General features: G+C 44.1%; 1 protein-coding gene across 1 annotated transcript in view; it reads left to right on the top strand.

Annotated features, from left to right (window-relative positions):
- The window catches only part of LOC126284906 (uncharacterized), a 37,272-nt gene extending 32,010 nt beyond the window's left edge, over positions 1 to 5,262 (top strand). The window contains exon 3 of the mRNA XM_049984169.1: positions 4,781 to 5,262. Coding sequence (XP_049840126.1) covers positions 4,781 to 5,034 — 254 coding nt within the window. The 3' untranslated portion in view covers positions 5,035 to 5,262. The remainder of the gene's footprint in view (positions 1 to 4,780) is intronic.
- Positions 5,263 to 25,183: the final 19,921 nt, after the last annotated feature.

Below are 25,183 nucleotides of genomic sequence, written 5' to 3'. Positions count from 1 at the left end.
ACGTAACAAGCACTGGCATAGGGAAGACGTCTTTAGCTGGGCGCCTGGGAACGAGAATTTCGTCAATACTGAAGCTGGTTGGCTTTTCGCGTGTTACTGTTGTGAGCATCTATGGAAACTGCTTGAACCACGAATAGGCGACAAGACAGACGTCCACGCCTTATCACAGAACATAGGGGTCAGGGACTTGACCATACATTCAATGGTGGTACCTTCAAAAATGTTTCAGAGCAAATCGTTAAGCGCATATTGTTGAATGTGGGGCTCTACAGCAGACGACACGTACATGTTTCGATTTCGACCCACGTGGTGTACAGTACCATCAGGAATTCACTACGAGACAATGGAAACGTGTCGCCTGTTTGGCCATCGTGTTTCTTGTTACACCATGTCGATGATAGTGGCCGGATCTTCATAAAGACGAACGCCTGTTTGGAACATGCAACACACCCTGGATGCAGACTGCTGGGGATAATATTATGCTATGGGAGGCATTCAACTGGGTGTCCATGGGACCTGTGGTAGTGATCAATGGTGCCATTGCAGCTGTGGACTACGTGAAAATTATTTCTGACCACCAACGTCTCTCCATGCTTGATGTCTGTCTCTATAGCGATGACATATTCCAATAGAATAATACTGTATGTCAAATGATCAGAATCGTGGTACAGTAGTTTAACAAATGTGATAGTGAACTCATGATAATATCTTTGCCATCTAATTCACCTGGTCTGAACCAGACAGAACACATCTGAGACGCTATTGGATGCCCGTTCTGTGCCCACAAACAAGCAGCCGGTAATTTTCGGGTACTACGAATACTGAGCCTACATATCTGGTGCTACATACGTCCAGAAACTTTCCATGGTCTCGTCGAATCCAAGCCACGCACACTCGCTGTTGTACTGTTTCCAAACGTGGACCAACACGATACTAAGTAGATGGTCATAATGTTCTGGCTGATCAGTGTATATTAGTGCCAGTACCATATATTCCTCATGACCTAATGGTCTTCCTTATTTAATTTCTTACCTCTCTGCCCACATACATAATTTATTAAACCCTCAACATACACGATGTTAAGGGTATAAGTGCAGATATCTCTATTGATATTTCTTTTGCAGTATTTACTTCATTTGTAGACTAATAATGATAGCTGTTATTAGCAGTATGTTTTTAGGTTGGTTTTTATCTCCAAATATGCATTGCAGAATCAAACCTACAATGTTTATTTTCTCACAGTTAGTAGCTCAGGTACTGAAGTGTGGATGCGTGGTCACAAGGCAGATAGTCTATACTTACAGGTGAAGTCCACTTTGCAGCCCAGTTACGACCGTGCAGCAAACATCAGATAGTAAATTGTGTGATGTGTTTGAGGCAAGACTGTTAGATGCAGAGAAAACACAACTAACACACTGAAGCGGGTACAGGTTTATTTACCAATGATCACAGCACAACATCACTACCTATACCGCTACACCTTGTTTGTAAATGGAGAAAAGCAAGTTGTAAATTCCTTTAGGAAACAAAAGAAATGCTTAAAAATAGATGAGTTCCCGAAAACAAATCTCTATTAAACAGGGAATTTGCTTTTATTATCGCTTCTTTGGCAATAATTTGCCCATGAGAAAAAAAAATTAAGTTTCCCTGTAGTGTGGAGCTCCAGCTCAACTATGATCACTGGCTGAGTGGTTCAAATGGCTCTGAGCACTATGAGACTTAACATCTGTGGTCATCAGTCCCCTAGAACTTAGAACTACTTAAACCTAACTAACCTAAGGACATCACTCACATCCATGCCCGAGGCAGGATTCGAACCTGCGACCGTAGCAGTCGCGCGGTTCCGGACTGCGAGCCTAGAACCGCTAGACCACCGCGACCGGCACTGGCTGAGTGTTTCATGTAAAAGATTGGAGGCAGGCAAGAGCATACGACTTCCAATATCATCATGCCTTGTGGAGCAATGTGATCCCCAAACCAACCTTACATTTGTGGACAGCATATTCTAAAGAAATCAAAGGAAATGCTTTTTTAAAGAAATCCGTTTTTCATTCAATATCACTTAGGAATATGGGATAGTTATAATTAAAGTGCAGATACTCACAGAGATCCGGTGTAGGCTGTAAGTATCGTATGCCAGCGAAACGTTCTAGAAATTCTAATGCGTTAATGCGGAACCGATTTACACTGGGGGGAAAAATAGTTCCAGTTTTGGCCACAAGGGGCAAATCTGGTGTTGTAAGTGCAAGAATAATGTATAGAAATGTTCCCATGTATACTGTATTTGGGATGGGACGTGGGAAAAACGGACAAACAAATGAGAAAGGCATAATGTGGATTTCATTATTAAACGCCACTTACACAATTTGTTCAGCGTTAGCACGGGAGACGTCGAAGGGATGTTGAACCCATAAAACGAAGTGCTCAACAGTTGCTCACAGCAGTTCCTGTGGAATCTGAGCACCGTATTCCTTTATGCTGGCCTTCATATCAGATAGAGATGGGACTTGTTGCTGGTAAACGCTTTCTTTTACGGTAGATATCCCCAGAGCCAAAAGTCACATGGATTCAGATCTGTTGATCTTGCATGACATGCATCTGACCTCTGGAGATAACACGTTCGTGGAAGGTTGCAATGATCACATCTTTCACTGAGCAAGCAACATTAGGTGTTGACCCATATTGTATGAAAACTGTATTTTCCACACACTTGCGCTCTTCCAAAGCAAAAATCACATGCTATACAAGGAGGTCTCGGCAACGTGCAGACGTCAATGGTACGCTTGACAAGCCCTCTGGCTGTAATGTCCAAGAATAAAAGTGCTTGTGAATTCACACTACACTGTCACATACGGCGAGTGCAATGGCTCTTCGTACACAATCGCTGCTTAAGAGTACCCCAAATTCGACAGTTCTGTGTATTCACTGCACCCTGTAGAGTAAAATGTGCCTCGTCACTCCACATAGTATTGTCCAGCCACATATCATCAACTTTGATCCGCGCCAGAAATCGAAGGGCAAATTCAGAACGTTGCTGCATATCATGAGGTCTCAGTTGTTGCACCATCTGAATATTGTAGGGATACCAGTGTAACTCGTATGGACCGCAAAACTTCCTGTACTGTTGACAATGAGATGGAGAAATCTCGTGGCACTGCACGCGCACTAGCATTACATGTTCCATATGCTCGATTGTCAGTAACAGCAACAGCAACCTCGTCAATAACTTCCACTGGGATACGACAGCTTCCTTTTCCAGGTGCCACACCAAGCTCATCCGTGTTTTCGAATTTCATGATAATCATATTGAAACTATTTAAGATCGGCAGCGGATATGGGGGGGGGGGGGTTGGGTTGTTTTGGGGAAGAAGACCAGACAGCGAGGTCATCGGTCTCATCGGGTTAGGGAAGGACGGGGAAGGAAGTCGGCCGTGTTCTTTGAAAGGAACCATCCCGGCATTTGCCTGGAGCGATTTAGGGAAATCACGGAAAACTTAAATTAGGATGGCCGGACGCGGGATTGAACCGTCGTCCTCCCGAATGCGAGTCCAGTGTCTAACCACTGCGCCACCTCGCTCGGCAGCGGATAGGCACTTGGTGCATGGTGCAGGGAGTGGCAACTGACCCTTAACATAGACAAATGTAATGTATTGCGAATACATAGAAAGAAGGATCCTTTATTGTATGATTATATGATAGCGGAACAAACACTGGTAGCAGTTACTTGTGTAAAATATCTGGGAGTATGTGTACGGAACGATTTAAGTGGAATGATCATATAAAATTAATTGTTGGTAAGGCGGGTGCCAGGTTGAGATACATTGGGAGAGTCCTTAGAAAATGTAGTCCATCAACAAAGGAGGTGGCTTACAAAACACTCGTTCGACCTATACTTGAGTACTGCTGATCAGTGTGGGATCCGTACCAGGTCGGGTTGACAGACGAGATAGATAAGATCCAAAGAAGAGCGGCGCGTTTCGTCACTGAGTTATTTGGTAAGCGTGATAGCGTTACGGAGATGTTTAGCAAACTCAAGTGGCAGGCTCTGCAAGAGAGGCGCTCTGCATCGAAGTGTACTTTGCTGTCCAGGTTTCGAGAGGGTGCGTTTCTGGATGAGGTATCGAATATATTGCTTCCCCTACTTATACCTCCCGAGGAGATCACGAATGTAAAATTAGAGAGATTCGAGCGCGCACGGAAGCTTTCAGACAGTCGTTCTTCCCGCGAACCATACGCGACTGGAACAGGAAAGGGAGGTAATGACAGTGGCACTTAAAATTCCCTCCACCACACACCGTTGGGTGGCTTGCGGAGTATAAATGTAGATGTAGATGTAGACTTCAGGCCTCTCCTCAGATCTTTCAGTCGGCGAAGCTCTCTCAGTGCACCACTGTCATTGCTGCCGATCACATAAAACAGATCTCTCATCTCGATAGCCACAATGCTCACTTATGCTATGACTTGTCAAATTACAGCCCAAATGTCATACCGCCATACAAACTGTGTACAGCGCCAGATTTGCTCCTAGTGGCCAAATTAGGTACCAGTTTTTTTACAGTGTAAATCGGTTCCACATTAACAAATCGACCAAATTTCGCTGCCATACCATAATTACAGCCCACAGTCGACCCCGTGAGTAGCTCCACCACTCGGTACTTACCACTATAGATTGATATTCCAAAACATAATACTGGTATTTTAAGGTTCAAATATCACTTTATTACTAGAAGACTGTTACTACGGTACGGACGACGCAGTCATTGTGGTTGTTTTGTTTCAGTATGGGGCCCCAGTCCCATTGACGCCGTAGACGTCGCATCTACGAAGGACACTCACCTCGGTAAAGTCTCGCCTACGAAGGACGCTGACCGCTTCGACGTCTCGCCTACGAAGGCCTCTCAGCTCATGAACGTCTCATCAAGGACTCAGCAGATGCCAGCGTACAAGGCGTACACAGTGGCCCCGTACTATGTCTATCCATACCCTTACAACTACTATAACTACTGGCCAGTCCCTTACTACCACTACTATTAGAAAATAGCCGTAGGCGCTGGTGTGTGTTAGCGCTGCGTCTGGAGCAAGGTAACTTCTACTGGTGTTGCAAAATTCCAACAAGAAACGCCTTCCACTGTGCTTTCAGTAATGAAAGATTAAATTTGTTAGTTGTTTGTACCAGTGTGTTTGAAGAAAAGAAGAATGTGGGTTCCTGGAGGCAAAAAAATGCCAATCAAGAATGATAATAAATCTTTCTGTGTATATTTACATGAATATACTTTTCTTGACAGTCTTCGAACAAGCACATTTGAGTGACTTTTCTGTTTAAACTAAAGGAATCAGTGTTTATATAGTCTTAAGCGCTATTTTCTATGAGAAATTGTGTATGCTGTAAAGAACTCACAAGGAGAGGCTAATAAGGAATGGTAGGATAATTGCTACGAGGAGACTTTACAAGTTATAGTTTTACTTCGGCATATCTCTGAGTATACAATGGTGATCCGGAACATCATGAATTCCTGCTTAATAACGTCTTGGTCCACATTTGGAACGTAATGCAGTAGCGATTTTGCGTTTCATGGATTCAACAAGTCCTTGGTAGGAGCTACAAGGGTGGTTTGATAAGTCTGGTAAATTTCATTGAAAGAATGAAAGATTTTTGTTGCGTATTCATGATTGGTAAACCTGATTATTCTGAGGATCATACAAAAAATTTCAACAATGCACAGCGCACAGTTCATTGTTGACAGCCGTCTGAATTGATCAGTAAGTCGATTGCGATTTAAAATTGAGAAAACCGCGTTTCACGATGTTGCTAAGGCCGGTATTACACTATCAAATTTCTTTGTCAAATATATTTGACAAAAATCTTTGTGAAAGATATTTGATGGTGTAATAGGGAACTTTGTCAAATGTCGTCCAATATTTGATCAAATCTAGGACCTCGCTGTAGATTTGATCAAAGACGTCGCTTGTCTTCTGTTCACTGCAATGTGACATGTTACCACATGGAGCTCTAGCATCGCTGCAGCGCTCTGTCGTCTGTAGTGTTTTTATAAACAATGCGGGTAGATACAATTGGTGTGTGCCGACAACTACAAAATTAATAGAGATGTATGAAGCTGATGAGGCGCTTTTTCAACGTGAGGCACCCTGAATACAAAAATAGATTAAGAAGATTGGAGACCTGACCTGACCTAACCTAACCTAACCCTCTCCTGTAGCAAGGGATCAGAGTGTTACAGTGAGCCTGTCCTCTGTAGATGTAGCAGTTCTTAGGTGAATATTGAGTTTTGTGATATGAGGATACGCTTCACTGAGCACATATAGAAATGTATGCTCATCCATTCTTAATTAATTGATGTACGACTTGACGTCCTCCACTATAAGCTCACGTAACAACTTTTGTTGAATACTTTCATCGTGTCGTCGTAAAAATGGTTCAAATGGCTCTGAGCACTATGGGACTTAACATCTGAGGTCATCAGTCCCCTAGAACTTAGAACTACTTAAACCTAACTAACCTAAGGACATCACACACATCCATGCCCGAGGCATGATTCGAACCTGCGACCGTAGCAGTCGCGCGGTTCTGGACTGAGGCGCCTGGAACCGCGCAGCCACCGCGGCCGGCTGTCGTCGTAAAACCCACGGTTTCACCCACATATGTTTCCTTTTTTCCCCCCACTTCTCTTCCGCATGTGCACACAGTGCAATTGTGGTACATGTAACTGCTGCGGTTAATAACAAGTTGTTGTCGTCAGCCATCTTGAAATTTGACGAAAAATATGATGACAGTGTAATGCCCCTTCTAGCACTACGTCAAACATCTTCGTCAAATATATTTGATGGAATATTTGGTCACATCTTTGATCAAATCTTTGACAAAGAAATTTGATAATGTAATACCGGCCTAAACATTTTCATTTGGACTGCCACACAAATCGAAACAGACTTGAATGAAGTTCAGTCGGACTCTGTACGATTACAGAAGGCCGCTTCCTTTTGGATTAATGCGTTTAAGGTGGTCGGTTAAGCACCGAAGACGAAGAACACTCTGGTCAACCAATTCAGGTCACCAAATATGGAAATATTCACAAAGTTCATGATATGATAATATGAGGCCGCCGAAAAAATAAATCGTGAGATTACTGAGACTATGAATCTCGATTGAACGAGTGCATAATATCCTCCACAGTGAATTGACTATGAAGAATCTGTACACGACGTAGACGCCGCATTTGCTCACAGTCGACCAAAAGCGCATCCCGCACAACATTCAGCACAATGTCTGACGAGGTTTAATCACAATCCGCTAACCTTTTGGCGTCGATTTAAACCTGGATCAGTCATTACCCACCAGAGTCAAAATAACGGACAAAGGCTGGTGAAAATGTATCGAAGTAGATAAAGACTATTATTTTAGATGGTAAGGTGGCTACTGTTTTTCGGGATTCGAAAGGAATAATCCTCATAGATTACTTGGAAAATGCAGAACCATAACACGACCGCATTATGCTTCATTGTTGGGTAGTTTGAAACTTTGATTGGCTGAAAAAAGACCGAGGTTGACACACAGAAAAGCGCTCCTTCAGCAAGATAATGCATCACAAATGAGTTCTTCCTGTTCCCTAACTTGAAACTTTGTCTTGCTGGGAAGAAATTCTATCGAATGAGGAAGTAACAGTTGCAGTCAACGAGTATTTTGCAGAGTTTGACAGAAATTATTTTTTTGATGGGATGAAAAAGCTGAAAGATCTCGGGACCAAGTTTATATCCCTCAAAGGAGACAGTGTTGAGAAATGGGGTGAGATTTTTTCCTTGCTTTTTTTACCAAACTTGCCAAACCACCCTGGCATGTGGCATGAGGTATATATGCACAGAACACGATTCCCGTAAAATACTGGCCTGAAGCTTGCGAACGCGGAGCTGTTGCCCAATAGCCTCCGAGATGTGTTCCATCAGGTTCGGATTAGACGAATTTGGTGGCAAAGACATCGAAGTGATTTCACTATCACGATCCTCAAGTCACAGTATCACTACTCTGGCCTTGTGGCACGCGCAATTATCCTGCTAGCAGACGCCAAACCCGTCGGGAAAGATATCAAGCATTAAAGGATGCAAGTGGTCCACACCTATCATGGTACCTTCTATTACTATCAGGTGCCTCATGAAAGACCTTGTGAATGTCCCCCGCTGCAAATACTACCTCCACCAGCCTATGTTCGTGACACTGTGCACGTTTCGGTCTGTATTACGTCAGACTGGACGGGACAATCGACTGGTGTAACAAGAAACGTGGTTCATTCGACCACGCGATACGTGTCCGCTGATTCACGGTCCAGTCTCGTTGGTATCGTGGCTAATGCAATTGTTATTGATGAAGTCGTAGGTCCAACATAGAAACAAGCAAGGGACGTCTGTTGCTGAGCACTATGTTTTGCACTGTGCACTGAAATGAAATGTCGTGTGGTTAGAGCCTTCCGTCGGGTAGACCAGTCGCCTGGAGCGGAGTCGTTTTAGTTGACGCCACTCTGGCGACTTGCCTGTTAAAGGGATGAGATGGTGATGATAACACCCAGTCCCTGAGCGGAGAAAATCTCCGACCCAATCGGGGATCGAACCTGGGCCCCTTTGCATGGCATTCCGTCGCGCTGACTACTCAGCTATCGGGGCGGACAGTAATGTACACTGAACGGTGCTCTCCGAAACGTTTATTTTTGCACAAGGATTATACTTGTAAGAAGTCGGGCTCGGTCGTTCAACGTAAAGCGCGTGCCAGGAAACTGGAAGATGTCGGGATTGAGTACCGGTCGTTTCATGGATTTTTCAGTCTGTGTTTTAATCTAGCCTTCACCTCTCAATGATGTGAGGAGCCTTCAGAAGCGACACGCAGTTCAGATGTCACGTTTAATTGTAGGTCCAGTTTCCCCAGTTGAATAACTGGTTTAGCTTAGGGACATGCGAATAAACGGAATAGCGTCCAATTGAAAGACTGGCACCACACTATTGAGTCATCCAAAGTTATTATTATTTTACTTATCAGATCTGCCACAGATCGCCGCATATCCTACTTTATGGAGATGGCAAGTCCCTAACCCCCACGCTCTGTGATGAGATGCGAGCGTCCTACATCTTGTAGCTCACTGCCGGTTTCACCATCCTTCAACCACTATCCATAGGTGCTCACGACAGCAGCACGCGAACAGCCGAGCAGCTTCGTCGCTTCCGAGATTCTGGTTCCTGCGCGACGGTTCGAAACAACCTGCCCCTTGTCCAGACCGGTGGTTTTCCTCATTTGCGTCTCATATCGTCGATAGACTCGGCTTGCTTACTTTTCTTACCGCGTCGCGTACCGGTAACACCAACAGTTAACACCAACAGATTGTATTCACTCGCGCTGTGGGCAGTGACGGTAATGTTTGTGGATCATCAGCGTCCACGGGGTGTTGTGGAGCCTAACAAAAATGTTGAATGATGATAGGTCACAGTATCTGTTAAGAATCATATATATCTTTATCTGTTGCTTAAACAGAAACAGGATGCAGTGGTTTCATCCTGTCAGAATAGGACGCTCGGCTTCACAAAATGTAACTAGAAGTGAATGCGTGGTTTTTACCAAACGACGTTAGAAAAATTGTGAGTAATTATTTTTAATGCCAACTAGTTCAGTTAAATTCTAATCTGTCAAGCGTCAACAAAGCCAGAAAATATGCGGATTATAATGATTGGAAAATAAATATAAACAATAGCCACCGCAAAGAACCTTTATTTTTGTGATTAGCCGTTTCGGTCAGTTTTTGACCATCTTCAGACCTCATACCACGATGGTGGCGGTGAACGAAGTAGGCGTTATGCGCCTCCACGAACGTCAACTGAAGTTGGCATTCGCAGGGTCGTTACATCTGCACCGTTCACCGCCACCAGTATAGTATGAGGTCTGAAGACCATCAAAACCTGACCATAACTGGTGACCACAAACGCAGTGCCGTAGGGGACCGCACCGCCACTTCCCAGCAAATTAGCGACACTGTTGCTCCTGGGGTATCGGCGAGGACCATTCGCAACCGTCTCCATGAAGCTGGGCTACGGTCCCGCACACCGTTAGGCCGTCTTCCGCTCACGCCCCAACATCGTGCAGCCCGCCTCCAGTGGTGTCGCGACAGGCGTGAATGGAGGGACGAATGGAGACGTGTCGTCTTCAGCGATGAGAGTCGCTTTTGCCTTGGTGCCAATGTTGGTCGTATGCGTGTTTGGCGCCGTGCAGGTGAGCGCCACAATCAGAACTGCATACGACCGAGGCACACAGGGCCAACACCCGGCATCATTGTGTGGGGAGCGATCTCCTACACTGGCCGTACACCTCTGGTGATCGTCGATGGGACACTGAATAGTGCACGGTACATTCAAACCGTCATCGAACCCATCGTTCTACCATTCCTAGACAGGCAAGGGAACTTGCTGTTCCAACAGGACAATGCACGTCCGCATGTATCCCGTGCCACCCAACGTGCTCTAGAAAGTGTAAGTCAACTACCCTGGCCAGCAAGATCTCCGGATCTGTCCCCCATTGAGCATATTTGGGACTGGATGAAGCGTCGTCTCACGCGGTCTGCACGTCCAGCACGAACGCTGGTCCAACTGAGGCGCCAGGTGGAAATGGCGTGACAAGCCGTTCCACAGGACTACATCCAGCATCTCTACGATCGTCTCCATGGGAGAATAGCAGCCTGCATTGCTGCGAAAGGTGGATATACACTGTACTAGTGCCGACATTGTGCATGCTCTGTTGCCTGTGTCTATGTGCCTGTGGTTCTGTCAGTGTGATCATGTGATGTATCTGACCCCTGGAATGTGTCAATAAAGTTTCCCCTTCCTGGGACAATGAATTCACGGTGTTCTTTTTTCAATTTCCGGGAGTGTAGATTACGTTACATAAATGAGTAAAATAATGCATTCATACAGCCAGGTAAAGGAGCAAATGCCCACCCTGACCTACTTGTAGCCAACACCAAATCCGACATACTTTATGAATCCACAGGTTTTTCCAGCAACCATAGGAATTTGCTTAAGGGAATGCGGAAAAGGAAAGACCCTCCACAAAAAAGTAATAAAAATTCCCAGAGGTAGGCGGAAACAAAATGAGAGCAATAGTTCACCGCAGTACTTATTGAAACATTGATGAGTGTGAATGCACACTAAAATTTTGTGTTGTGCAAAGTATTACATTACCAAATCTGTGTGAGTTCTTAAATGGCTTGTATATGGCGTTGTGTGTTCTAAAAATCATGATTGCATGATACATTTATAAGCAATAAGCGATCTAGAGTTCGGACAAGCATTAAAAGACAGGATGAATCTGTGCACAGGCACGTGTCAAATATTTGCTCCGAAATACACATACGTAAAAACTGGACTGGCAGTATAACAGACATTTGTGGAAGAGCTACACTATTGTTCTCACGATAATTATAGTCCTCATCTATTAATTCGACCTGGTAAGTGTCTCAGATTGACTAGTAAATACCATACTTTTTGGTAACACACCACGAAGATCCTAAACATATTAGACTTGTCATAAATGATTATATATTCAATGGGTATTCGTAGGTATTTATTAACGATACCATACCGACGTTAGCGCTGCGTGCTGGAACCATTTTCAAATGTACTGCTCTCTAGTGTAATGTTAGTGCATTAGGTTATCAACACACTTGGGAAGGTACTGTTCTGCCAGCCATAGATGCGAGTGCATAATAAAACATGGTTCCCAGTCATGGTTCTATAGGAAGCAGCCAATCTCTGTAACATGGCTGACGAATTGGTTTTAATCATCCAGCAGAACACCATAGTATTCCACCAAGAGATAGTCTATAGTATGACTGTGAGCATCATTGAGTTATCAATTGTCACATTAAATAATTAATACGAGGGTCACTCCAAAAGAAATGTACACTATTTCTGTAAAAATACAGTTTTCATTCTGAAAGTTTTACATTGTGTAGATACATCCTTCCCACTTGTTTTCAAATTTAATTCAACCTGTTCCCGTGAGTGGCGCCGTCACAGCATGTCTTCAAGATGGCTGCAACACTTGACGTTCGTCAGAAGTGCTATCATAGAATTCCTGTGCTGTGAAAACGAGACGGTGGGAAACATCCACAAGAGGTTGAAAAAGGTGTATGGAGATGCTGCTGTCAATTGCAGTACAGTTAGTCGGTGGGCAAGCAGGTTACGTGATGAAAGCAGGCACGGCAATGTTGAGGATTGTCCTCGCAGCGGCACACTCCAGACATTGTGTAGAGAGTTATCGAATTGGTGACTGCTGATAGACGCATCACAGTGAACGAATTGTCACGCTACGTTGGGATAGGGGAAGGAAGTATCTGCAGAATACCGAAAGTGTCGGCGTTGAAAAAGGTTTGTGCCAGGTGGGTTCCCAGGTTGTTGACAGTGGCTCACGAAGAAACAAGAAAAACGGTATGTAGCGAACTTTTGGAACAGTACGAGAATGATGGAGATGAATTTCTTGGAAGAATAGTGACAGGTGATGAAACATGGCTCCATCATATTTTTCACCAGAGACAGTGTTTTTCGATTCCGAAGGAATCTTGCTTGTAGACATTATGCCAAGTGGAACCACCATAAATTCTGATGCATATGTGACACTGAAGAAACTTCAAGCTCGACTGAGTCGTATTCGACCACATCGGCAAAAGCAGGATGTTTTGCTGTTGCACGACAATGCGCGGCCACATGTCAGTCAAAAAATCATGGAATCAATCACAAAACTTGGATGAACAACACTGAAACACTCGCCTTACAGTCCTGACCTGGCTCCATGTGACTATCATCTCTTTGGTAAACTGAAAGACTCTCTTCGTGGAACAAGGTTTGAAGATGATGACTCCCTTGTGTACGCTGCCAAACAGTGGCTCCAACAGGTTGGTCCAGGATTTTACCGTGCGGGTATACAGGCGCTGGCTCCAAGATGGCGTAAGGCAGTTGAGAGGGATGGAAATTATGTTGAGAAATGAAAATGTTGTTCCTAAAGGATGTATCTACACACTGTAGAACTTTCAAGTATGTATAATAAAAGATGGATTTTAAAAAAAAGTTGTGTGCATTTCTTTTGGAGTGCCCCTCGTATGTAGGCATAATGTGTGTAGTTTTATAACCCATTATCCGCCCCGATTGTCTTTTTTAAACATATTATCGATGTAATTTATTGCATCCTGCCAATACTTAACATTCCATTGAAACTGCAGTCTTACAAAACAGGTACACAGCCAGGCAAAATACAACACTTACGATGTAATTTATTGCATCCTGCCAATACTTAATATTCCATTGAAACTGCAGTCTTACAAAACAGGTACACAGCCAGGCAAAATACAACACTTACGTAATCTAATTTTAGGAGTTATACTAGGAAAAGACGTCACGATCACGTGATCAATATAAAAGCTCGTATTACTTTCCAGTAGACAAAATTACAGAACGACATTAGGACCACATACACCAGAATTTCAATAGGCTCTGAGCACTGTGGGACTTAACTCCCGAGGTCATCAGTCGCCTAGAACTTAGAACTACTTAAACCTAACTAATCTAAGGACAGCACAAACATCCATGCCCGAGGCAGGAGTCGAACCTGCGACCGTAGCGGCCGCGCGGTTCCAGACGAATTTTAATAGGTAATGGTCTAAGCCTGCTTGACACACTGCCTCCTTTACTTATCGTTACCAGCAAGGTAGTCAGATCCCTCTTTTGCAATATTTTCCACTAGATTTTGGCATATTCTTGACACATCTGCAAAAATCCTCTGGGAAGATGGTACATTTGACAGACACAATAAGTGTAACTAATAATCTTGATCCTACAGCATTTATCCAACTGCAGTAACTTGGCTGACCAACAGCCGTCCCATCCCTACCGCCATCAACAAAAACTCCCTTAAAACAGCATTATAGTAATCTATATGCATACCATACTGATTAGCTTACGACGAATAGCAGAACAACACTGTATTCCACCAAAAGATAGTCCATAACACGACTGTCCTAATACTCCTTGTAAAACTGTAGACACAGAGTGCATAGTTTTATAATCCATTATAGGTTCCGACTGCCTTTTTTAAGAAGAGTATTGAGATACGGTGCTGCATCCTGCCATCACCGAATATCCCATTACAATTACAGCCTCCCACAACAGGTTCATATCAATCTAAAATATAGCACTTACGTATTGTAATTCTAGGAGTCATGTCCAGAAAAGACGTCATAATCACACGGTCAACATATGAACTCGTATTACTTCCCAGTTGACAAATTTCAGTACGACAATAGGACTACATCTACGAAAAGTTTAATAGATAGTGATCTAAGTCAGCTCAAGATATTGCCTCCTTTACATTTCAGGAAGGTATAATTTCTTCTATATATTTACTAGTAAGACAATCAGGCTCCTTGAGATGCATAGTTGCCTTCACATTCTCAGATTTACTGTCACTAGTATTTTCCATATTCTTAAACCTATAAAGAAACCTCTGGTAATATATTGTATCCTATACTGATTTTGAAATGTGATTTGCTTATGACGAATAGACAGTCATTCAGATGTACAACGTAGAATGCCAGCAAGATATAGTCCACATCATCGCTGTCTGGTAGTTTGTGCAACCGATTTCTTGTTTAAGTAGTTAGAACTATAGACATGCAGGACATAGTTTTAGAACCAGTTACCGGTCCTGATTACCTGAAACGGGTGTGCATCCATACAAGTCAACAACATTTTATTTAATTCTCCGAAAGTTGTTGGTTTAAATCCAACGTCTGTCTTAGTAAATGTATAAGACACAACTGTATGGAAGAATGTGATAAAGCTACCCTTCCATGGAGGGTCGTCGTAATGTATGGATGACTTTCATATACACTCCTGGAAATTGAAATAAGAACACCGTGAATTCATTGTCCCAGGAAGGGGAAACTTTATTGACACATTCCAGGGGTCAGATACATCACATGATCACACTGACAGAACCACAGGCACATAGACACAGGCAACAGAGCATGCACAATGTCGGCACTAGTACAGTGTATATCCACCTTTCGCAGCAATGCAGGCTGCTATTCTCCCATGGAGACGATCGTAGAGATGCTGGATGTAGTCCTGTGGAACGGCTTGCCATGCCATTTCCACCTGGCGCCTCAGTTGGACCAGCGTTCGTGCTGGACGTGCAGACCGCGTGAGACGACGCTTCATCCAGTCCCAAACATGCTCAATGGGGGACAGATCCGGAGATCTTGCTGGCCAGGGTAGTTGACTTACACCTTCTAGAGCACGTTGGGTGGCACGGAATACATGCGGACGTGCATTGTCCTGTTGGAACAGCAAGTTCCCTTGCCGGTCTAGAAATGGTAGAACGATGGGTTCGATGACGGTTTGGATGTACCGTACAATATTCAGTGTCCCCTCGACGATCACCAGAGGTGTACGGCCAGTGTAGGAGATCGCTCCCCACACCATGATGCCGGGTGTTGGCCCTGTGTGCCTCGGTCGTATGCAGTCCTGATTTTGGCGCTCACCTGCACGGCGCCAAACACGCATACGACCATCATTGGCACCAAGGCAGAAGCGACTCTCATCGCTGAAGACGACACGTCTCCATTCGTCCCTCCATTCACGCCTGTCGCGACACCACTGGAGGCGGGCTGCACGATGTTGGGGCGTGAGCGGAAGACGGCCTAACGGTGTGCGGGACCGTAGCCCAGCTTCATGGAGACGGTTGCGAATGGTCCTCGCCGATACCCCAGGAGCAACAGTGTCGCTAATTTGCTGGGAAGTGGCGGTGCGGTCCCCTACGGCACTGCGTAGGATCCTACGGTCTTGGCGTGCATCCGTGCGTCGCTGCGGTCCGGTCCCAGGTCGACGGGCACGTGCACCTTCCGCCGACCACTGGCGACAACATCGATGTACTGTGGAGACCTCACGCCCCACGTGTTGAGCAATTCGGCGTTACGTCCACCCGGCCTCCCGCATGCCCACTATATGCCCTCGCTCAAAGTCCGTCAACTGCACATACGGTTCACGTCCACGCTGTCGCGGCATGCTACCAGTGTTAAAGACTGCGATGGAGCTCCGTATGCCGCGGCAAACCGGCTGACACTGACGGCGGCGGTGCACAAATGCTGCGCAGCTAGCGCCATTCGACGGCCAACACCGCGGTTCCTGGTGTGTCCGCTGTGTCGTGCGTGTGATCATTGCTTGTACAGCCCTCTCGCAATGTCCGGAGCAAGTATGGTGGGTCTGACACACCGGTGTCAATGTGTTCTTTTTTCCATTTCCAGGAGTGTAGTATTAAATAGAATTAACACGTGTGTTTTGCTAACATAATGTGCACAGTCTACACTTACGTTCTCAATTCTGCGCTAATGCACCCTCTGTAGTAGTATACGTCACACAATATATTGTTTTATACAAGCACACCAAAAGCATGAATCTCGGTAATTGAGCTTCACATTAAATAATTAAAATTATAGACAGAAGGATAATATTCTGCATTACCTCCACATCTCAGACACAGTTTATTAGATGATTCATATCGTTAAGCAAAATACCTGAGTAAAGACCCAAGATACCAACACTTTCGGTTATTCCCTGTAAGTATGGATACAATTACACACTACTTTATGTGTGTACTGAGACGTGACTGTCACGGGGGCAGGGGTAGGGTGGAAGTGATTTCCTTGTATATGTGCGTACCAATGGAGGAAATTCCCTTTAGTCATCCAGATCCACTTATATCAAGCGTGTAATTGATTATTTTTAAAAAATAATAATGTATGATGGCAAAATCTAGACATTAAAACCATAGGATGGCGACAGGAAGTCACAGGCTGGCACACAGAGCTGTAAGGTGACCCTGCAATTCACGTACGTGAGACGTGACCTTCGGCACGAAGGCGCGGAGGTATAAAACAGCAATCGAGCTGACTGCATCTGCGACCGTTCCTCTCACTAGTGTACGTTAATTCTCCTTCAAAACAGTCAATTATATATGTATCGAAATCAGTATATATCCCACAGCTGATACTGTCGGAGAGAACAATCGAAAAAAGGGTCAAATGTAGGATAAATGGTTAAAAAGTCCGCAGCTCGTGGACGTGCGGTAGCGTTCTCGCTTCCCGCGCCCGGGTTCCCGGGTTCGATTCCCGGCGGGGTCAGGGATTTTCCCTGCCTCGTGATGACTCGGTGTTGTGTGATGTCGTTAGGTTAGTTAGGTTTAAGTAGTTCTAAGTTCTAGGGGACTGATGACCATAGATGTTAAGTCCCATAGTGCTCAGAGCCATTTGAACCATTTGAATGGTTAAAAAAAATAGTCAAACACCGAGAAACAGTATTAGGTGTTAATCTAGGTGATACAGATGAAATGTATGCAATCTATGTTGTACACAGAGCCCCTTTTGTTCTCTGTCAGCAGACTTCACATGAGTTCATCTGTCTCTGTGCCGATATGTGATCCAATGCATCGCTTTACGCTGCAACCAAATATTTTTGCAACTTCAAATATATTTGATTTGCAACTCGTACGCATTGGGAGAGAATACCACAGCATTCACAACAGGAAAACATTACCATTTCCTCACGCACATAGAGCTCGCGGGAGTATGACAATTTCGCCTAGTCATCATGTCTCTTTCTAAAATGCATCGTCTTTTCACTACTGAAGCAAATGTGGCATCAATCTCTCTTTCATATTTAGTCATTACTTTAAGAATCTGGGGCCCCTCTCTGCCGATTACTCCATCTGTATAGCGTTTTCTTTTATTTCTAAGTGTATGTGTGACGTAATTTCTCTACCTCCCACCCTCTGTATAAACAACAAACTCTGCAGATTTTTTCCAGGTGTAGCGGGGCCTGTGAACTTTCTCAACCTTTAGCGCAAATTTCTCAATCAGTTTGGGAGCAGATGATGCTGTGATTCTAATAGTTCTCTTCATTGGAACAAAATTCTAGTTTTATGGGAAAGTATCTAACAGATCTCCAGACATTTTGATCAAGTGCTTATGTCACAAAAAATGTCTACTACTTCCTATGTGTTAATACAGATATCCTGAATGACTATATCGTATCCGGATTGTACCGCATTTTTGATAATCTGTGCCGTTTTTCCATATTTCTCCATATTTTCCCATATTCTGTATGTAAATGCACAAGTTATTTGGGGGAGAGGATAACTGGTGGCATACAGAGTAACAGTAGCGCAGTAGATGGGGCACAGCTTTTGCAGAAGCTTCGGTATGCTGTAAAAACAACAAATGGCAAGAAAAATCTGTCACGGAGTGCCAAATTGCTACATTACACAGCAGCTGTAAGAAATGCTCCTCTGTATACATCAAAAACGACCACAATCACCAAGAGACCTTGTATGCAGTTGGAGAAGGAGGAGCGGAAAATTTTGAGAGACATATGGGGCACCAAAAAACATGGGGATATCTGGATACACAGAACACGATAGGAACTGTACGAAAATATTGAACCCAGATCGAGCGAGATACAGAAGAGGAGGTTACGATTTGTTGGGCACATTATGAGGATGGACAAGCAGAGGTTGACTAAGAAGATATGGGATGCAACATGTCATACGGGAAACAACTGGGTGAAGGAAGTCAGAGATGACTGGAAGGCTGTAGAAATAAAAGAAAGGAATCTGCAGGCAGTAGTACAGGACAAGGAGAAGTATAAACGGTTGGTGGATGGTCACAGGTGTCCGGGCACCAAAATCGAAGTTGTCTTAGCAGAAGAAAAAAGAACCAGAAGAAGCGAGAGGTTTTGGGAAGAAAGAAGACGTGCAAAACATGCCACTCGTGATCCTGAAGGGTCCTATGAAGCAGAAGAAGAAGAAGAAATGTACAAGTGTGTATATACTCCTATTTCTTACATTACCAGGTGTGGGTTACCATTTGTTTTTACAATACGCCTGTCATACAGAGTTCTAACCCAGCCAGGACGTCTACAATATATATTTCTTCCACATGTAAACGCACATAACACCGAGTGCCGAAGTCAATGCTACAACTAACGCTACCATATGGACTGCTGTGGAGGTGACCAGCCGTAGTGACCGAGCGGTTCTAGGCCCATCAGTCTGGAACCGCGCTGCTGTTACGGTCGCAGGTTCGAATCCTGCCTCGGACATGGCTGTGTGTGCTGTCCTTAGGTTAGGTTTAAGTAGTTCTAAGCCAAGGGGACTGATGACCTCAGATGTTAAGTCCCATAGTGCTCAGAGCCACATTCGAAGCAATTGATCGGGCATCTTAGGGAGCACGGAACATTTCAGCCTATGACTCGCGGCTGGGGAAGACCTAGAACTACGAGGACATGTGCAATGGACGAGGCAATACTTCGTGCAGTTGACGATAACGCTATTGTCAGTGTCAGAGAAGTTGCTGCTGCACAAGGTAACGTTGACCACGTCACTGTATGGAGAGTGCTACGGGAGAACCAGTTGTTTCCGTACCATGTACAGCGTGTGCAGGCACTAACAGCAGCTGATTGGCCTCCACGGGTACACTTCCTGCGAATGGTTCATCCAACAATTTGTCAATCCTCATTTCAGTGCAAATGTTCTCTTTACGGATGAGGCTTCATTCTAACGTGATCAAATTGTAAATTTTCACAATCAACATGTGTGGGCTGACGAGAATCCGCACGCAATTGTGCAATCACGTCATCAACACAGATTTTCTGTGAACGTTTCGGCAGGCATTGTCGGTGATGTCTTGATTGGGCCCCATGTTCTTCCACCTACGCTCAATGGAGCACGTTATCATGAATTCAAACGGGATACTCTACCTGTGCTGCTAGAACATGGGCCTTTACAAGTACGACACAACATGTGGTTCATGCACGATGGAGCTCCTGCACATTTCAGTCGAAGTGTTCGTACGCTTCTCAACAACAGATTCGGTGACCGATGGACTGGTAGAGGTGGACCAATTCCACGCTCTCCTGACCTCAACCCTCTTTTCATTTATGTGGGCATTTGAAAGCTCTTGTCTACGCAACCCCGGTACCAAATGTAGAGACTCTTCGTGCTCGTATTGTGGACGGCTGTGATACAATACGCCATTCTCCAGGGCTGCATCAGCGCATCAGGGATTCCATGCGACGGAAGGTGGATGCATGTATCCTAGCTAACGGAGGACATTTTGAACATTTCCTGTAACAAAGTGTTTGAAGTCACACTGGTACGTTCTGTTGCTGTGTGTTTCCATTCCATGATTAATGTGATTTGAAGAGAAGTAATAAAATGAGCTCTAACATGGAAAGTAAGCGTTTCCGGACACATGTCCACATAACATGTTTTCTTTCTTTGTGTGTGAGGAATGTTTCCTGAAAGTTTGGACGTACCTTTTTGTAACACCCTACATTATTACTGGTATTATTCATAGTAGTTAGAGAAATTCATGATGAGAAAAAATTTGAGAACGTTTTACGGCTGCATGCGTTCTCTGTCTGTCACACACCTTCGGCAAGTGACACACTGCCCGCAGTAAGAAGCACCGGCAACCTGCACTGCGACCAGTGCGTAGGGACTTCTCGGCTCCTGTTTCGTTTTACCAGTCGCTGAGCGGTGTCTCCATTCTAGACTCTGTGATAGCAGGTGGGAGGAAGAAATTTCTAGACTTTTACCGCCAGCGACACACGTTGGACTCAGGCCGGGTCCAGAGGGGAGGGGGGGGGGGGGGGGCAAACCGGGGTATCTGCCCCGGACGCAGTTTTAGGGGTAGGCAAATTAATATTCTTGAAGAATAAAAACCTTTCACAAAGCGCCTAGTATCCAGCGCACGTTGGACCACCGATTATTCATATGATTTTGAAACGCGTCTCTGTTGGTTTTTAACACATTCTAAGTTGATTTCTGAACGAATCATAAGCTGATTTTTTAATGCGTGCATAGTGTACATGGTGTCTCTGCCCAGGGAATTCCCGTCATACTTAGAAATAAAATACTTTCCCGCAGACAAAAGGGGATGGGGCTGTACGAGCTGAGTCGAATAAACCTGAACAGGTGAATACCAATCAATGTTTGTTTATGTGGTTGACTGGGTGTGCGAATGATCGGCCTTGTTATAATTACTAGCGAAATCCATACATTCAGCCTATCAGAGTGGAAATAAACCACTAACAGAAATAACACGTAAAAAAGATTGCATATTAATCTTCTCACTGTTCCCAAGAAAATGAAATTTTGAAAGAAAATTTTTGCCAGGCCGCTACATTACTAAGGGCCGGACTCGCATTCGGGAGGACGACGGTTCAATCCCGTCTCCGGCCATCCTGATTTAGGTTTTCCGTGATTTCCCTAAACCGTTTCAGGCAAATACCGGGATGGTTCCTTTGAAAGGGCACGGCCGATTTCCTTCCCAATCCTTCCCTAACTCGAGCTTGCGCTCCGTCTCTAATGACCTCGTTGTCGACGGGACGTTAAACACTAACCACCACCACCACTAAGGGTCAGTTGTACCGTCCCTGGTTAGAAGCCGCTTAAGTTCTCGGAATAGCTCGGAAAAATTTGTTGTACGAACATGTGATAACGCCTAACTGGAGAATAAACGCAGGATAACTAAACTGATTATTCTGACAGGCCTAGTGACGTTAACCCGAGAATAAGTTTTAACAATGGTAGGAATTGTTGAATTAGTGATGGCAAGATTGTTGTTAGAACGAGGGAGGAGAAGAAACGGGGACATCGCACAAGCTATGTAGAAGAATATGACAATTAGAAATTTATATAAAAATTTCGTACGTCTATTACTATTCGATCTCATGCTTGAGAAACTGGAGAAAATGAATGAAATGTTAAACAGTAAAACTTTTTGCTTGTAGTAGTCCCAATACGCATTTGATATTGGTGAATTATGTTCTGTCGTGTTATTTATGTGTTAGAGATAGATAAAAATGATCATTTGTGCCAAAACAGTCTCGCTTTTTGGCGTACGTTACAACTGCTTCAATATTGGAAAGACCTGTTTCGTTTTATCTAGCAGACAGTGCCAAAATACACATCATCAAGTCGAGAACACACAATAGTTTTGGGTACTTTTGGTAGCAACAGCTTTTTCAGTATTAGACAACGACGTTTCGATTTTTCTTGTACCAAACGTTTGACGAGCTTTGATGAGGTAATAGATTCTTTCACAGAAAGGAAAGCATGTCGTGTAAAGCTGTAGCAAGATAGAGAGCAAATATGTTCGGACCTAAGGATTAAAGAAATGTGTACTGTCTTTCTTGTCTCTTGTCTTTACTGGTTTAATGTTCCCTATATTTAATTGTATATCACACAAAAGAGAAAGTTATTAGCTAATAGCCAATACAGAGTGCAAATTTTCTGACGAGTTCTTATTCTCTCATCCAGTACTAATAGAGAGGGTGATTAAAAAAAAAAAAAAAGAAAGAAAAGAAAAGAAAAAGGGAAAAGGGAATGAGATGTCAAAATCGGAGCAGGAGAGGCACCACAGGACATTTTAATTTGTACTGTCCTGAATATAAGTTTGATGGCTTCCATTACAAAATATACACGTTAGACTTCCACAGAGCGAAATACAGTGACGTGCGATAGAAGAATGCTGTCTGAAGAGGCACACCACTGCACTTTGGCACACTTAACACCAAATAATATGTCTTGCATTTCCTCGAACATATATGTTTTATACATCAAGCTCTTCAGAAAGATGTGCGCTACAAAATGAACAGATTTTTGAAAAATAGTTCTTTTTTTTTTAATTCTTGAAATTCTATCTGGAACGCTCAAGGGTGGGCTGGGGCGGGGCCAAACTATCAAGTTCTTGCCCCGGTTCGGAAATATCGTAGATCTGGGGCTGGTTAGACTGGGTTGTTTAGAACCTGATCCACAATTCTTTGCAGAGAGTTGTCGACAGTTTGCGTGTGAACTCTGTAGTTCTCTACTATCCCATTTTAGCGTACAGCAGCAAAGGTACATGACCCCTGTGAATAGCTGACTTGGTAAGCAGAAATAGTTTATTTCTTTGCTGCACTGTGGTCATTGCTCAATCTAATGTGGCTGGCAGGGACGCGCTTATATACTGCTTATATATTTACGAGTTTTAAAGTGACATCTGACGCTGATATTGCAAGAGTTTGTTTCGTATTACACGTCTTTTTATTCAGCCTGGGAGCACTAGCATATATCATGTGCCTGGCGCTTATATGTACTGCAGCAAAGCAATGTTGTAGCGATGAGGAATTGTTCTATCTCTGATTAATTCACTTGGCACGAAGCTCTATTATTACCATCAACACTACTTCTTTGAATTTAAGCCACATCTGATCGATGCTTACATAGTTTATTGAATGGAATGCAGACTGTCTCTTAGGAATGCATGAAGTAAATAATATATATTTTTTTAAATAGATCTATTTTGCGGTACTCAGTCTCGCTACGACCACTTTATGATCATTAATTTCTGTACCCATCATGACACTCTCCATTTCCTAAGAATTACGAGGTGCATTCAAGTTCTAAGGCCTCCGATTTTTTTTTTTCTCCGGACTGGAAAGAGTAGAAATATGCGCATTGTTTTAAAATGAGGCCGCGTTCATTGTCAATACGTCCCAGAGATGGCAGCACCGTACGGCAGATGGAATTTTACCGCCAGCGGCGAGAATGAGAACTGTTTTAAATACTTAAAATGGCGATATTTTCCTTACTCGAACAGCGTGCAATCATTCGTTTTCTGAATTTGCGTGGTGTGAAACCAATTGAAATTCATCGACAGGTGAAGGAGACATGTGGTGATGGAGTTATGGATGTGTCGAAAGTGCGTTCGTGGGTGCGACAGTTTAATGAAGGCAGAACATCGTGTGACAACAAACCGAAACAACCTCGGGCTCGCACAAGCCGGTCTGACGACATGATCGAGAAAGTGGAGAGAACTGTTTTGGGGGATCGCCGAATGACTGTTGAACAGATCGCCTCCAGAGTTGGCATTTCTGTGGGATCTGTGCACACAATCCTGCATGACGATCTGAAAATGCGAAAAGTGTCATCCAGGTGGGTGCCACGAATGCTGACGGACGACCACATGGCTGCCCGTGTGGCATGTTGCCAAGCAATGTTGACGCGCAACGACAGCATGAATGGGACTTTCTTTTCGTCGGTTGTGACAATGGATGACACATGGATGCCATTTTTCAATCCAGAGACAAAGCGCCAGTCAGCTCAGTGGAAGCACACAGATTCACCACCACCAAAAAACTTTCGAATAACCGCCAGTGCTGAAAAAATGATGGTGTCCATGTTCTGGGACAGTGAGAGCGTAATCCTTACCCATTGCGTTCCAAAGGCCACTACGGTAACAGGTGCATCCTACGAAAATGTTTTGAAGAACAAATTCCTTCCTGTACTGCAACAAAAACGTCCGGGAAGGGCTGCGCGTGTGCTGTTTCACCAAGACAACGCAGCCGCACATCGAGCTAACGATACGCAACAGTTTCTTCGTGATAACAACTTTGAAGTGATTCCTCATACTCCCTACTCACCTGACCAGGCTCCTAGTGACTTTTGGCTTTTTCCAACAAAGAAAGACACTGTCCGTAGCCGCACATTCACCAGCCTGCTGCTATTGCCTCAGCGATTTTCCAGTGGTCAAAACAGACTCCTAAAGAAGCCTTCGCCGCTGCCATGGAATCATGGCGTCAGCATTGTGAAAAATGTGTACGTCTGCAGGGCGATTACGTCGAGAAGTAACGCGAGTTTCATCGATTTCGGGTGAGTAGTTAAGTAGAAAAAAAATCGGAGGCCTTAGAACTTGAATGCACCTCGTATTTGTCGCTAAAGGATCTAGTCTGTTATCACAACCATTTAAACTTCAAGTGGGCTGCTGAACTAAGTGCTTAAACTAATTTGCGGAGAAAGCATTTATTACAGATCCGGACGGTGGTTTATGTCGACCACTGACATCAAAAATTTACTTTCATCAATATTCGAGGGTAAACTGAAGTCATCATCAACTGTAACTGTATGGGTCGGATACCTATTTGAAAAGTGACTCAGCAACTTATTCATTTGAGTCAGGGTGTTGGTAAAATGAACCAATTATTAAATTATTCCGGCTTTAGAGTATAACCCTTATGTATTAACTTACATCAAGTGTCTGCTTCA

The sequence above is a fragment of the Schistocerca gregaria genome, chromosome 8 (genome assembly GCF_023897955.1).
Source record: "Schistocerca gregaria isolate iqSchGreg1 chromosome 8, iqSchGreg1.2, whole genome shotgun sequence".
In the NCBI taxonomy this organism is placed as follows: Eukaryota; Metazoa; Arthropoda; class Insecta; order Orthoptera; family Acrididae; genus Schistocerca; species Schistocerca gregaria.
Note: the sequence above shows the minus strand (reverse complement) of the source record. Positions and strands in the feature narration are given on the sequence as shown.